At 40.2% G+C, this 17,015-nt stretch overlaps 2 protein-coding genes across 5 annotated transcripts in view; both read right to left on the reverse strand.

The window, feature by feature from the left end:
- The window catches only part of STRN3 (striatin 3), a 116,557-nt gene that overhangs the window by 88,609 nt on the left and 10,933 nt on the right, over window positions 1-17,015 (reverse strand). The gene's annotated exons all lie outside the window — the stretch shown is intronic.
- Window positions 7,843-9,319, reverse strand: LOC309803178 (heparan sulfate 2-O-sulfotransferase 1-like). Its single transcript, XM_082619079.1, has one exon. The coding sequence runs from the start codon at window positions 9,161-9,163 to the stop codon at window positions 8,423-8,425; it is 741 nt and encodes a 246-aa protein (XP_082475205.1). The 5' UTR covers window positions 9,164-9,319; the 3' UTR covers window positions 7,843-8,422.

Here is a 17,015-nt window from a genome sequence, read left to right on the forward strand (position 1 = left end):
ATTTGTAGAGCACTTTCAGACCTCATTTGATAATCATATGTTCACTGTATGATCCTGCCAGCAAATAGTGAAGAGTTTCCATTATCTGATAACCCATAGTCATCAGGAAGAAGTTTCCAAAGATAACTGCGGAATCATCTTCCAGAAAGTTTAAAAATAAATCCGATTCATCTGTCCAAAATGATTTCAGGACTGATGAAAATGATATACTCCAAAAGTTGGCTTTATTATTATTGCTGTTGTCATCACTGAAGCATTTGCATACTGTTTACCATGGTTCCCAGGAGCAACAAAATGACTTTAAAGGCCATAAAAAAACTCTTGCTCAGTTTCAGAACCCTAATACTCTTTTCTTAGAAATTATTATAAGAAACTAAGATAAGGAATACTGATACAAGGATACTAGTCAGGAGTTTGGAGACCTATATTCTAATCCTTACTTGTCACTAACTAGCTTTATAACCCCTTAGCTCACTCATTCTCAGCTTACTCATTTGTCAAATGAGAGGGCTGAATTAGATGTCTTCTTAAGATCTGCTAGTTGTAAATTTCAACCACTAAGATTAGCATTTCAGAACTCTATGATGACACTTCCGATATTAAAATGACACAAATCAAAACTAAAATAGCTCAGTTTTTCAAAAATGCCTTAGGAAAAAACTGTCCATCTTATTATGAGTAAAAATGTATATAGTTCTTAAAAGAATTCTATTTTACAGCTTTCTCATGAGAAAAAACTTATTAATTAAAGTTACAATTAAAAAAAATTTTAGAAGAAAATTATAATTAGAAGAACTCACATAAGGCTATGTAGCAGACACTGATGTGCTATCCAGACCTCCCTTCAGAAATGAAGGATTTATTGTCCAGCTGCTGTCAAACAGCCTTCACCTGTCAGGCCTTTTCAGGAATTGCCTCAGCTAAAGACAGCTGCATGCCCTAGCAGCCTTCATGGAGGGACTGATCAAAACAGGCGTATAAGGGCCCAGCACCCTGTCACAATTTTGTACAACTCCACAGGTTATCCCAGCTTCAGAGTTTCTCAAGGGGGCAACAATGGCTTTTGTTGATAATACATTACAGCCCAATTTACCCCTTCTGCTTCCTTTCCATTCCTTCTACAGATGTTGATCCTAAGAACATTTCTGCATGTTAATCATAGTTATCCTACCCAGGGACCCAACTTGCAGCCACTGGTGTTGAGAATGGTCCAAGAAAATAGGCTGTAAAATGAAGTTTTGGAGTTGGATCATCATCCACGTAGCCACCCAGCTGGCAAAGGACACTATCAGTGGTGATGGTAGAACAGAAACCGAGCACAAACTGGCAGTGCAATGGCTAAAAGTTCCATTGTTGGTAAACTGGGTAGTTATCCAGTGGAAGAGAATGCAAATGTTGGCAAACTTTTTTTTTTTTTTTTACAGTACCAGATAGTATTTCATATTCTGCTTTTGTTTTACAACTCTTTAAAAATAGGGCATGACAAAAACAGGCAGACCCAAGAGTGGGTTTGGCCAGCAAGCCATAGTTTGCCGAACCCTGAACTTAAAAGGTACAGTGTATCAGATATTTGAGAAATATAAGGAAAACAGTAATTATAAAGACCATGAAACTGGGTTGCTGTTGCTAAAGGCAACTGACTCTTCGGAAAAATATAACAAGAGGTTAAAATGAGTGATAGGGAATTAAAAACTAAATGTGAAAAAGCCGAAGTTTTTTTGGTAGCACAAAATCTTTAAAAGCAGGAGGCCACAAAAGGCTAAGGGCCAAGACTTAATTGTAAGAGTGGCAGAGCTCCAAAGAAAGGTAAAGTCTCAATCTGGATAAGTCTGCTATGCCAAGGTTAAGGCCTGCATAGGAAAAGAGAACACACTGGAACCCTGAAAAAATGGGATAGAGAGATGGGTTGATTAACCTGAAAATTCTCAATCCCCAGGCTCCTTGAGCCCTCTGAGCTTGGAGAAGGAATCCACACCTCCTTATTAAGTGCAACTGTTATTCTCATCAGCAAGAATTACCAAGTAAAGACCTCTGAAATTCTCTCCTTCATAAAAGCAGTGAGAACACTGGCAAAAGCTGGGAGAATCAACTTTTTCAGAACTCTGAAACTTACAAAGAATTGAAGCAATCTGGGGAATGCTTATTCACCAAATAATGGCTGAATCTTGGTAAGAACAGCAAGTTTTGTGGTGTTTAATTTACCCTATTTCCATTCTACCCCTTCCTAGTTCTGTGAAAACCAACAGCCTGCAGTCATAGTGAATGTCAACAGCCACTGGGGGGGGGTAGAATAGGATTGGATCTTCTTAAAAGTCCCACTCCCAGAGAACTGTCATTATTTGACATGTCTGGTGGTTCCTTGGAAGACTCTACTACTACCAAAGTTGTCTTTATGTGGCCTGACTCTGAGCTCATCCAGAGCAAACAGGCTTCTTTCTAAAGGTCAAAAACAGTCAGAGGCAACTGTCAAACACTGCAGCTGCCTGAGATTATGGACAACATTTGGGGCAAACAATAGCATAATCAAAAAGCTTAAAAAGAAAAGCTGGGGAATGAGATGTCCATGGGGGCTTTGGAAAGCTCCAATATATTCCTGGGAATCCACACTCACACATAACCTGTGTACATTCTCAGGAAAGACCTGAGAAAGCCCTAAACTCTCACCTCTGGCTAACCCTTAGGCTCTGCACAAGCAAGAAAAGAAAGTTAAGACAGAGTTGTAAGTTGCCTAGCTGAGTGTTGAAGGCATGTCTCAACATACACATAGAGCCCCTTAGCAAAGACTAGAAGATTTACATGTTTCAGGCATCCAATGAAACCTATGTCTATTCATTACTTTAACCACTAAGCTAACTGAGCAGAGACTTTAGTGACCACATAAAACAAAAGAAAAACAGAGTTTATAGTATTAGTACCAAAAAAGTCACATAAATAAATAGATAATCAATTAATCTTGGGGGGAGGAGAAAATCTGATTTGTACAGTTGTTACATTATTTAAAAATGTCCAGTTGGCAAAAAATTAAAAGCATACAAAGAAAAAGAAAGTACACTCTAAACACACACACACACACACACACACACACACACACAGGTGGTGGGCTTATGCGGCAATATCCCTGAGGAAGCCCAGACACTGAACTTACTAGACCAAGACTTTAAATCAGTTAATTTATGTTTGTTAAAACAACTAAAGCAGGATATGAGAACAATGTTTCACCCAAATGGACAATCTCAATAGACAAAAATCATCTTCTAGGGCTTCCCTGGTGGCGCAGTGGTTGGGAGTCCGCCTGCCGATGCAGGGAGCACGGGTTCGTGCCCCGGTCCGGGAAGATCCCACGTGCCGCGGAGCAGCTGGGCCCGTGAGCCATGGCCGTTGGGCCTGTGCGTCTGGAGCCTGTGCTCCGCAACGGGAGAGGCCACAACAGTGAGAGGCCCACATACCGCAAAAAAAAAAAAAAAAAAAAAAATCACTTTCTAAAAAAGATCAAATAGAAATTATAGATTTGAATAATATAGTAATAAAATAAAAAATTCAATAGAGGGGCTCAATAGTAGATACGAGCAGGCAGAAGAAAGAATCAGCAAACTTGAAAATAGGTCAACTGAGATCAGCCAGTCTCAGGAACAGGAAGAATAAAGAATGAAAAAAAAAAAGATCAGAGACTCAGAAATCTGTGGGACACCATTAAGCACACCAACATACACATAATGAAGAGGAGACAGAGAAAAGGATAGAATATTTGAAGAAATTAAGGCCAAAAATTTCCTAAATTTGAAAAACACATTAATCTACACATCCAAGAGGCTCAAAAAACTTCAGGAGGATAAACTCAAAGGCATCAACACCAACACACACTAACTGTTGAAAGCCAACGAAAAAGAGAAAAATGCGACTCATCACAAATAAAGGATCCTTTCAAGATCAACAGCTGATTTCTCATCAGAAACCATGGAGGCAATGGGATGATATGTTCAAAGTGCTGTGGAAAAAAAAGACTGTCAACCAGTAATTCCATATCCAACAAGACTATCCTTCAGAACAGCAGGAGACATTGCTGATCAACAAAACTGAGTAAGCTGTTACTAGTAGACTTGCCCTAAAAGAAATACTAAGAGGAGCACTTCAGCTGAAATGAAATAACACTAAACAGTAATTCAAATCCATATGAAAAATACAGAGCACCAGTACAAGTAACTTCATAGGTAACTATAAAAAACAGTATACATGTATTTGTTTTTCTCTTTTTTTCCTCCTATCTTATTTAAAACACAAAAACACCAAGCAAAATAGTTAGAAAGATGGTTGATAAGTATACAATAGATATAGATGTAACTTGCAGGATAACAACACAAAGGAGGGGGAAGGGAATGGAGCTTTATAGGAAGAAAGTTTTTATATACTATTGTAATTGAATTGGTATTCAAACTAGATAAAATGGTAATGACAACCCCCAGAACCATGACTAAGAAAACAACAACAACAAAAACACAGTAAAAGGGGACTTCCCTGGTGGTCCAGTGGTAAAGAATGTGCCTTGCAATGCAGGGGACGTGGGTTGGATCCCCGGTCAGGGAACCAAGATCCCACATTCCTGGGAGCAACTAAGCCCGTGAGCCACAACTACTGAGTTCGCACACCTCAACTAGAGCCCAAGTGCCGCAAACCACAGAACGCACATGCTCTGGAACCCGTGTGCCACAACTACAGAGCCCACATGCCCTGGAGCCTGCAAGCCATAACTAGAGAAGAGAAAACCCACATGCCACAATGAGAGAAGCCCATGCACCGCAATGAAAGATCCTGCATGCCTCAACGAAGACCCCATGTGCCACAACTAAGACCCAACACAGCCAAAATTAAAAAAAATAAATAAATCTTTTAAAAAAATACAATAAAAGAACAAGGAGTTAAAATGGAACATTAAAAGATATCTGTTTAATACAAAAGAAGGCAGTTAAGAAGGAAGGGAGAAACAAAGGTATCTAATCTCAGCAGTGATGTCTTCCCCAAGGAACCTTTGAAATAGTTATCTCTTACACACAGATCCACTCCTTATCACTCTTCTCTCTGCTTTACTTTCCTCTATAGCACTTATCCTCATCTGACAAACTTTTCTTTCACTTATCCCCTTTCCTCTAAAGCACTTATCCCTATCTGACAAACAAAATTTTCCTTTCTCGACCCACTAGAATTTAACCTTAACGAGGGCAGGAGTTTTACTTTGTTTATAGCTTTATCCTCAGTGCCTCTCACACACCTACTGAGTGCTCAATAAACACCCAACAAATGAACAACCAGTAGAGGTAAGCCTTATACGAAATGTCTCCCATTTTAAGAATGGCCCAAGAAAAACAATATATGTCTACATGTACAATTTGTAGATTTAGTAGCAGGAATATAAAGAACTCCCCATCTGATGGGTTTGCTATTTTCTCTGTTAAGTAGTAGGTAAAGACATCTGCTGAGTCAGAGGGGGAGGTGGTAGTGTTGAAGATTTACAGAGAGTACCTAGCCCTGCACATTTCTGTTGAAATTAGTATCTAAATCAAATTCTGATAGGTATTATTGGACACTGTTGCCTTAAATCAGCAGTCATGTGATTTCATGTAAAACTGTACACCAAAATTTCATGCATTCTTATAACTTAAAACAAAAAGTGCTCACACTTTAGAAGGATCAGTAAAAAGAAATGAATGTGTAGAACTCAGAGTTTGAAAAGAGTGCCATACCAGATGAAGAGTCTATAAAATATATCAATTTTTTTCCACTGAGAAGATATTTATTAAACACAAATTTATATCAAGGTTAACTTTTTTCAGGGCTTCCCTGGTGGTGCAGTGGTTGAGAGTCCGCCTGCCGATGCAGGGGACGCAGGTTCGTGCCCCGGTCCGGGAGGATCCCACGTGCCGCGGAGTGGCTGGGCCCGTGAGCCATGGCCGCTGAGCCTGCGCGTCCAGAGCCTGTGCTCCGCAACGGGAGAGGCCACAACAGTGAGAGGTCCGTGTACCAAAAAACAAACAAAACAAAACAAAAAGATTAACTTTTTTCAACCAGCTTTTAAGTGGACCTTTTCTTTTTTTTTTTTTTTGTGGTACACGGGCCTCTCACTGCTGTGGCCTCTCCCGTTGCGGAGCACAGGCTCCGGACGCGCAGGCCCAGCGGCCATGGCTCACGGGCCCAGCCACTCCGCGGCACGTGGGATCCTCCCGGACCGGGGCACGAACCTGCGTCCCCTGCATCGGCAGGCGGACTCTCAACCACTGCACCACCAGGGAAGCCCTGGACCTCTTCTTTGTTAAAAAAAACCGAATGGTATGAAACTATATGTTAAAGATGTTTCCATAATACCTTACGTTTATATAGCGCATTAGTTTTCAAAGTGCTTTCACATGCCATATCATTTAATCCTCACAACACCCCTGTGAGGTAGGTACAGCAGGTATTATTATCCTCATATCAGGATGAGGAAACTGCGGCAGAGAGAGGTTAAGTGATTTGCCCAAGATCACACAGCTGATAAGTGGCAGAGCCAGGACAAGAAATCGAGTTTTCTGACTCCTCATCCAGTACTCTCTCCACTATAACTACTTCCCCCAATTATGAATAATGTACTGCATATCAAAATTGAAAGGTTACTGAAGTTCATTTCAGTGATATCTTAACAGTAAAGTTAAATGAGAAATATGAGAACAGTAGGTCTGATGGTTTTACTTGACATAATAAAACTGGTGCAAAACCACTTTTGTCTGATTACTTATAACCTTTTGGTCCAAATACATAAAATATGCAATATTTACAGCATTTTCCTTTTTTTTTTGTAAATGCAATGCTTTAAAACACATTATAAAGCACCTTAGTTAAAACAGTCTACAAGTAAAAGTACAGAAGTAGGAAAATCCTACCCATACCACAGCTCACTAACGGAGTTATAATATGGACTCACCAATACCTCAGTTTACACCTTTACAAATAACCGATTGAGAAACAAATACTAAACTTATTTTTTTGATATTCATGTGTGGAAGCCTTAACCAAAACTTCAGGCAATGTCAACATTCTTTGAAGTGTTTCCCTAATCTTGGATATTGGGGAGACAGGAATGAGAAATACTGCTTTGATTCTTTTTTACAGTATTAATAATGGTTTAAATTGATTTTTAACACTAATAATCATTTTTTTAAGCAAATTAAAATGACCTACATAAATAAGGGAAGTTCCAACTACAGCAGAAACATTCTTAGCAAACGTGATCAAACATTTCAATAAATTTCATGGGACGTGATTCACAAAAACAAAGTACACACTGCCAAACAGTTAATAACACTATCCAGTAGTGGTGTATAATGCAAACCTCCAGGTGAAGGTGGAAGTAGCAAATGGATTCATCTTCATTCATGGTTAGTTGAAAAAAATGCTTTATCAAAAACAGTATCAGAGGGCTTCCCTGGTGGCGCTGTGGTTGAGAGTCTGCCTGCTAATGCAGGGGACACGGGTTCGAGCCCTGGTCTGGGAGGATCCCACATGCCGCGGAGCAACTAGGCCCGTGAGCCACAACTACTGAGCCTGCGCGTCTGGAGCCTGTGCTCTGCAACAAGAAAGGCTGCGATAGTGAGAGGCCCGCGCACCGCGATGAAGAGTGGCCCCCACTTGCCACAACTAGAGAAAGCCCTCGCACAGAAACGAAGACCCAACACAGCAAAAATTAAATAAATTAATTAATAAACTCCTACCCCCAACATCTAAAAAAAAAAAAAACCAGTATCAGAACTTTTTCTGAAACTGTATTTCAGTATTTAGCCTTCAATTAGACCTGCTGTGTTTATTTTAGGTGATGTGTAGGTTTTGTCCAGGCAGGAGGTTGTAACTCCCACCAAAATTTAACCAGGAAAAAAAAAAAAAAAAAGGCTGAAACTTAAACTTCCTAGACCACTGACATATCAGCCAGAATCTACTTCCTTGACATCACTGTCTGTATTCTAACTCGGTTCAATACAAACTGTCTTATATACCCATCAGCAATCCAAGTTGTGGAGCTGAGAACTAAGGTGAAGACAGGGTCAAAGTTGTAGTTCAAGAATCTAACTGCCACATCTTGTACTCAGTTCGATTTAGGGTAAATCTTTTCATAGAAAAAAATCTGTGCAAAGATGCAGAGGTCTCCATCTTTTTTTTTGTACAGCATGGGCTCTGATGCATTGGAACTGCTCTAGTGCCAACTCATTCTCCATTTTCCAAATGTCAGACTGCTGTAGTTCTGCAATGGTTTGTTTAGTAGGGAGTTTCTTCTCTGTGGTTTTCCTAAGGTGAGATTTCTTTCCGTACGATAGCGTTCTGTAGCACCCCTGAAGAACCAGGGCGAAGCTGCCTCCAATAACATGATAAAATCTTCAAGCTCTTAAGTAACTCCCACCAGAAACTATACATTAACTAGGTTATATTTGGCTTGATCTGTAGCCCACCTGCTTCCTACATTCCAAAATTCTGAGCTATGGCCACAGAAGAAAGGGATTTGAAGCCAGAGCTTCTCTGGAGCACAGTCTGAGCTGCCCTCAGCTACCCATTCATCAAAGGTCTTTTTGTCCCCTTGTTTTCGTCTTCTTAACCCCAGTCTATAATCATCTCCAAATCTCAGAAAGTAAGAGTAAGAAACTAGCCTCTCAATAGGATCCCTTATGACATTAATGTAAATTGGCTTCTTCTTCACATCAAATTTTGCAAAATCCAAGTAAGAAATGTGTCTATGATAAAACCCTGGTTTCATCTCTTTCCAGGAAGTTATATTCTTTACAAAGCACACCTGATCTTGCAGTGACATTACTGGATTATTTTTGGTAGTGTTGATGTGAAGAACATGGTATTTATTCTTTGCACATAGATCATAAGCAATATTGGTAAAAGAGGTGCTTGCAGTTTTGGGGACTCTGTTATAAATGACCACCATGTCCCCTTCCTCATCTAAAGCTGCATCTTGCCAAGGGCTATCCATCGTATGTTGCTGCTCAATCTCTCGAACTTCATGTCTTGCAATAGCCCTTTCTAGCTTCAACTGGGACTCCTCCAGTTTCTGGATCTGGTTCTCCAAGAAGAGCACTGCCACTGTGAAGGCCACCACCATGAGCAGCTGCAACTTGGGCGGCATCATCCTGAGGAGCCCCATGAAACCTGCTGCTCACAATCAAGACATACCGCAAGGGGCGGGGATAGGGGCCCAGGAGGCGAGGGAAACACCGGGAGGAACCCACCAAGCCAGGAGAAAGGCAAGGAGAGCGCGAGAACCACTGCAGCGACCCCCCTTCTCGCCTCCCCAGTCCCCCGCCCCCAGGCGTCAGCACCTACACCACCAGCGCTGCTTCTCCTCGGCCGAGGCCACGGCCGCCCCCACAAAAGCCCGCGCACAAACACAGCGCGAAGCGGCAGCCCGGCGGCAGCCCGGCTCTCGCCTCCCTCTACCACCTCAGTCCCCGACACCCGCGCCCGCCTGCCTGCCCACCTGCCTGCCCACCTCCCTCTCTTCCTTTCTTCCCTCCCTCCCGCCTTTGCTCGTGGCCACGCTCTCCTCCACCAGCGCTGTGGCTGCAGCTGCACCGCCCCTGGCCCCTGAATATATCAATTTCATTAACAAGTAAAATTCAGTTATATCAATAGAAGTGAAAGCAGAGTCTTGAAGAGATATCTGTACACCCATGTTTTAGCAGTATTATTCACAATAGCTAAAAAGTGGAAGCAACCCAACTGTCCATCAGCTGACAAATGGGTAAGCAAACTGTGGTAATGCATAAAATGGAATATTATTCACCCTTAAAAAGGGAGGAAATTTTGACACATGCTGCAACATGGATGAACTTTGATGACATAATGGTAAATAAAATAAACCAGTCGCAAAAAAAAATACTGAATTATTTCACTTACATGAGTTACCCAGAGTAATCAAATTCACAGAGACATAAAGTAGAACGATGCTTACCAGGGACTAATGGGACAGGGGATAGTTATTGTTTAATGTGTACAGAATTTCAGTTTTATAGCATGAAAAGTTTTGGAGATGGATTGTGGTGATGGTTGCACAATATGAATGTACTTAATACCACTAAAGTGTATACTTAAAAATAATTAAATAAAGCAGAAACTAAAAAAAAAAAATCTCAAAAAAAAAATAATAATAATTAAGATGGGGCTTCCCTGGTGGCGCAGTGGTTGAGAGTCCGCCTGCCGGTGCAGGGGACACGGGTTTGTGCCCTGGTCTGGGAAGATCCCACATGCCACAGAGCGGCTAGGCCCGTGAGCCATGGCCACTGAGCCTGTGCATCCGGAGCCTGTGCTCTGCAACGGGAGAGGCCACAACGGTGAGAGGCCCGTGTACCACCAAAAAAAAAAAAAAATTAAGCTGGTAAATTTTGTTGTGTATTTTACCACAATAAAAAACTGGGGTTGGGGTGGGGAGGGACTTCCCTGGTGGCACAATGGTTAAGTCTCTGAGCTCCCAATGCAGGGGACCCGGGTTCAATCCCTGGTCAGGGAACTAGATCCCACATGCATGCCACAACTAAGAGTTCGCATGCCACAACCAAGGAGCCGGCGAGCCACAACTAAGGAGCCTGTGAGCCACAACTAAGACCTGGCACAACCAAATAAATTAAAAAAAAAAACACCGGGGGGAAAAGTCAGTTATTTTAATACGTATTAAAGGGCAGTAAAAATGACATACTGTTACTTTAAAAGAAAAAAACCAACTTTTTTCTTTAGAGACTGAATTTAAATAAAAAGAAATTTATACCAGATGCCATATATTTGTTTATACCAGACAGCACAACAGAAGCTAAAGGTTTGACATACCACTGGCTTAAAGAAGGGGACTTAAAAAAAAAAAACTGAACCTGGTTTACAAAAACTGGTATTTAAGGACACCAGAAACAGTGAAAACAACAGCACAGAATTAAGGACACTACAAACCAGAAAGATACAGTATGGCTACAGGAATAACTAAAGAAAAGTCAAAGAGCTGAAATTTATGTAAGGCTGGTAAACTGGAAATAAGAATCTAGGGAGAAAGTGACCACAATGGAAGACATAAGAAATAAGAAAGAAATTCTGGAAAGAACTAACAAGACTTTGAAGAAAACTACAGTCCAAAAAGTTCAGCAGAGACAGAATATTATCCTGCAAGTAGGCTCTAAACAAAATGCAACACAAGAATAGTAAATTATTTCTATATAGATATAATTTGAAAAAATGACAATGATGGACATTTGAGACTGAAAGAAGTCTATACAAGAACTCAAAGAATAACTGAACCAATTACAAACAGTTAAAGATTTAAGAAAACAAGCCTGTGCAAAGGCTAAAGATTAAAATTCCAGTCAATGACTTTTAAAAACTAATATTAGGAAGAAGGCCATTCTGGAAAAAATGGAAATGAAAATGAGTTTTAAGAAAAGCGGCAAAAAGGGTCACAGCTACCATCCAGCCTTATAGTACTTTACTTTTAAAGACAATGGAAATGAAAATGAGTTTTAAGAAAAGCGGCAAAAAGGGTCACAGCTACCATCCAGCCTTATAGTACTTTACTTTTAAAGACAGACAGTCAATGGTCACCAATATGTGAGGACAGCATGAGGTAAGAAAGAAGGGAAGCAAAAGAAAAACAAGAAATTCAGAGAAAACTGACAATTAAGGGAAAGAAAACTTCAACAACAAATATATATTAAATAAAAACAGAATAGCATTAATTTTAAAAATTCAAACAAGAAAATACCTTTACAAATTCAAGATAACAGGATTGAAAAATATAGTTGAAGAAAGTATCTCAGAAAACAGACCAAAAAGAGAAAATCAGGAAACAGAAGAAAAATTTTAAATCAGTAGGTCCATCATCAACTGAACAAAAAAGTGCCCTAAGGACTCGAGACTACAATAACCCTTCTCAAAAGAGATTAGTACTGCCTCTCCCAAGGGGGTGTTTGGAAATGTCTGGGGATATTTTTAGTTGTCCCCAAAACTAATGGGTTATTCTGGCATTTAGTTCTGGGAGCCAGGGTGCTCAAAGCCCCATAAGCACAATACAGTCAAACACAAAAATGGTACTACTTAAATGCCCACAGTGCCCTCTACTGAGAAATACTGGATTACGGAGAAAAAGAATTCTCTCAATGCCTGATACGATATGCATTTTCATAAAATTTAACACCACCAGTATAAACAAAAGATACCTAGAAAAAAATTCAAATCACATACAAAAAAAAAAAAAAAGGATCAAGAAACTGAACAGCGGGCTTCCCTGGTGGCACAGTGGTTAAGAATCCGCCTGCCAATGCAGGGGACACGGGTTACAGCCTTGGTCCTGGAAGATCCCACATGCTGCGGAGCAACTAAGCCCGTGTGCCACAGCTACTGAGCCTGCGCTCTAAAGCCCACGTGCCACAACTACTGAAGTCTGCGCGCCTAGAGCCTATGCTCGGCAACAAGAGAAACCACTGCAATGAGAAGCCTGTGCACCAAAACGAAGAGTAGGCCCTGCTTTCCACAACTAGAGAAAGCCCACGCAGAGCAACGAAGACCCAATGCAGCCAAAAATAAATAAAATAAATTTATATAATCAAACTCTTCAAAAGCAACATTGAAAGTTCAAAGACAAGAGAAATGTCTTTGAAATGCTGATGTAAACTTATTTCCAGCCAAACTACCAATCAATTCCAGCCAAACTACCAATCAAATGTGAAAATAAAATACAGATTTTTTTAAAAAGATACAAGTCCCTAAAATTTACCTCCTATGCAACTTTTCTCAAGAAACAACCAGATAACATATTTCAGCCAAACGAAGGACTAAATAAGCCAAGACAGTAGGCAGAAAGGGAGCCAGTGGGAAAAGAAAGGGGGTGTGGTGGGGGTGCAGGGGATTCCCTTTTTGAAAAGAGTACAGAAGTTACAGAATAATAACTCTACAACAAGCCTTAAGAACAAGTCTAGATCAGAGCAAGGAGAGTGACAGTTCTGAAGTCAAGTTCTCCCCACTCCGATCCCTCCATACAAGAGGCAGAACTAACAACAGATGTGATGTGCTTGAGAGTTTGAAAACCCTGAGAGATTTTTAACACCTTTTGGAAAAACAGCAATAGATACATAGAAAACTAAACAAATAAAAAATGGAGGCAAGGAACTCCAAGAAAAACAAAAAGTTGTGCAGAAAAGGAACAGTATTCACAGTATATTTTTTGACTCACAAATTATACTATACATAAATTATTATACTTGACACAGAAAAATATTATTTACAAGGTCACAATAACATAAAAGCTAATGATTTAACTAACTTTATTACCTATACTGAAATATGGTATGGAGATGTAAGAGGTGTGATAAACCGTCACAGCATAATAGGGTAAGGTACTATATATCCATGGTTTCAGGCATCCACTGGGGCGTCTGGAATGTATTCCCTGTAGATAAAGGGAGACTACTGTACAGAAAAAGTTCTGAAAAGATATACACCCAAAATGCAGTGCTGTTCCTAGAAGATTAAGATTACCAAAAAGGCACTACTTTATTTTTGACATTTCTGTAGCTTAATATTCATATATTACTTTAACAATAACTAAGAATTAAAAAGTAATGTAAAGGGCTTTGCTGGTGGCGCAGTGGTTAAGAATCTGCCTGCCAACGCAGGGGACATGGGTTCGAGCCCTGGTCTGGGAAGATCCCACGTGCTGTGGAACAACTAAGCCGTGTGCCACAACTACTGAGCCTGTGCTCTAGAGCCCGCGAGCCACAACTACTGAGCCCATGTGCCACAACTACTGAAGCCTGTGCGCCTGGAGCCCGTGCTCCGCAACACGAAGCCACCACAATGAGAAGCCCACTCGCAGCAATGAAGACCCAACACTGCAATAAATTTAAAAAATTAAAAAAAAACACTAAAGTAAAAATTTACAAAATAAATAAAAGCAACTAAATCCAACCACAAAAAAATTTAAAACATCAAAAAATCTTCATGAGTAAAACACGGTATTTGTAAGTTTTTAAAGAAATCAATTAAAAAAGAAAATGGGGGCTTCCCTGGTGGCGCAGTGGTTGAGAGTCTGCCTGCTGATGCAGGGGACACGGGTTTGTGCCCCGGTCTGGGAGGATCCCACAAGCTACAGAGTGGCTGGACCCCGTGGGCCATGGCCACTGGGCCTGCGTGTCCGGAGCCTGTGCTCCGCAGTGGGGGAGACAACAGCGATGGGAGGCACACGTACAGCAAAAAAGAAAAAAAAGAAAATGGGGAAAAGATAAACTAGTATATAAACTCATTAAAAATACTAAGCTCAACTTGCTGTTTTATGATAAAGTATTTTTCAATGGTGTCTGCTCATCTGTGTCTCCCTGTCTCTCTTTATATATATGTACATAAAGAAACACTCCAGGGGGCTTCCCTGGTGGCACAGTGGTTAAGAATCCGCTTGCCAATGCAGGGGACACGGCTTCGAGCCCTGGTCCAGGAAGATCCCACATGGCGTGGAACAACTAAGCCCATGTGCCACAACTACTGAGCTTGCGCTTTAGAGCCCGCAAGCCACAACTACTGAAGCCCGCAGGCCTAGAGCCCGTGGTCTGCAACAAGAGAAGCCACGGCAATGAGAAGCCCATGCACCACAACGAAGAGTAGCCCCCACTCGCCGCAACTAGAGAAAGCCCGCACACAGCAACAAAGACCCAATGCAGCCATAAATAAAACAATAAAACAAAATAAACACTCCATTTCTGAAATATCCATTTCAGTAAAAGAAAATACCTACTTTATGTTTGCTGGGCCTTTTATTTATTTATTTATTTATTTATTTATTTATTTATTTATTTATTTATTTATTTATTTTGCGGTATGCGGGCCTCTCACTGTTGTGGCCTCTCCCGTTGCGGAGCACAGGCTCCGGACGCGCAGGCCCAGCGGCCATGGCTCACGGGCCCAGCCGCTCCGCGGCATATGGGATCCTCCCAGACCGGGGCACGAACCCGCATCCCCTGCATCGGCAGGCGGACTCTCAACCACCGCGCCACCAGGGAGGCCCTATTTATTTTTTAATAGGGAAAATAGAAAGGTTGCCAATAATCCCATCACCCAAAAATCACAAAGGTATTTTAAAACATTTGTATTGGGTTGTTCAACATAATTTTTAACATAGCTGATTTAGCACATAATATGGAACTCTGCTTTTTAGTTTATCATAAGCATTGCCTAGTCATCAAATATTCTTCATAAAAACCATTCATTACTATTTGACGGGAAAAAGTAACCTCCACCCCCATGCATTAATCCCAAGCACAGATTCATTTTAACTGCAGTTGTGATCTCTCTTATACTCTATTTCCCACAAGGGGGAGACAGGACTAAGGTATTTTGAATGCCTTATAATAAAAAACAGAAAGCTTGGTTTCATTCCAATATCAAATAAGGACATGAGGGAAGAGTAGTCATTTACTACTGGTGTTATCTCTATCTTGTGGGCTTTTTTCCGTATGGTACTATAAAAATTACAATTCATTTTCTCATATCTAACAGCTTAATCAAACATCCTCAGCAACTTCACTCATTTAATAAATATTTAGCAAACACCTATTATGTGCCCTTTACTGTCACACTGGGTATACATTAATTTTTACAAAAAGACAGGTCCCTCCTCTCAAAGAGCTTACAATCAATCTTAAAAGTGTGCGTGAGGGGGGTAAGACAATTTTTAAAATTACAAGTTACATTAAATATTAAGAAGAAAATGACCAGGGTGCAGTGATATATGCGAAGTATAAAGATTCATAATTATATACTTTCCAGAGTCTCGACCCCACCCCCACCCTCTCTTATGAAATATAAGCTTATGGAAGTCTGGTCCATTTTTTTTTTTTTTGGCCGCTCCGGGCAGCATGTGGGATCTTAGCTTCCCAACCAGGGATCGAACCCGCGTCCCCTGCATTGGAAGCATGGAGTCTTAACCACTGGACTGCCGGGCAAGTCCCTGGTCCACTTTTTAAAGCTCTGGGAAAAAGCAAAAACACAAATGTTAGTTTAGGCCATTCTGAAATAGTTTTATTATCTGAGACAACTGTTAGTGGCATATTATCACACCCATCCACTGTTTCTCTATCACTGCCTTTATTCCTCTTCCCATCCACCCCACCCCCCCTTTTTTCTATTTCATCTTTTTCTTTGTTTTGTCTTTCTCACTCCTTTGTTCCTCAGGATTTCAGTAACAGACTTACAGCTTAAAAGAAACTGGTTAACTAATGGCATTCACAGCTGAAACACTTGTGACCCCTAATTCAGACTTGAGTGCAAGCCATGAAATAAAAAAAAATTACGAATTTGTATAATGCTTTGTTAACTGCTAATATTATAATCCTACAAAACAAAAAAGCAATATAATAGAGTTTATTTTTGGCAGAAGGCTGGTTGGTTGCTCACACATTTAAGAACACAGTTACAAATGTTTTCTGAAACTTTAACACAACCATTCAGCAGTAGTGGAGTAATTAAATCAACTATGGTGTGTACACAAAGTAGAATACTACTACTATGCAGCTGTTATAAAAAGTGAGAATGTTCTCTACTAACAGACTCACAATAATCTCCAAAAAATGTTAAATGAAAAAGCAAAGTGAAAAACAGGTATATAGTTTACAAACTGTTGTATCAGAAAGAAAAGAAAATCAACATACATATTTGCTTACATCTATTTGCATAAAGAAACACTGGAGGGATACATATAGTACTACTAATAAAAGTGGTTACTAATGTAGGACACTAAGGGTGGACAGGCTCATGGTAAGTACAAAATTTAATTTTGAACCATGCATTAGCTATTCAAAAAATAAAATTAAGAGTCTGAAAATGTTTTAATTAGAATTTTAAAAACTTTTTTACAAAATCTATCTAAACATGATCCAAAATTTCACTACACATTTATAATTACTTTACTTATATATAGCCTTTTAAATCTTGTGACACTGACCCTATTCATCAGTCATTTGCTTACAATTCTT

The sequence above is a fragment of the Mesoplodon mirus genome (genome assembly GCF_964341445.2).
Source record: "Mesoplodon mirus genome assembly, chromosome: 4".
In the NCBI taxonomy this organism is placed as follows: domain Eukaryota; kingdom Metazoa; phylum Chordata; class Mammalia; order Artiodactyla; family Ziphiidae; genus Mesoplodon; species Mesoplodon mirus.

Coding starts and splice junctions, on each gene's coding strand:
- LOC309803178 (XM_082619079.1), bottom strand. CDS start 9,163: ATGGGGCTCCTCAGGATGATGCCGCCCAAGTTGCAGCTGCTCATGGTG.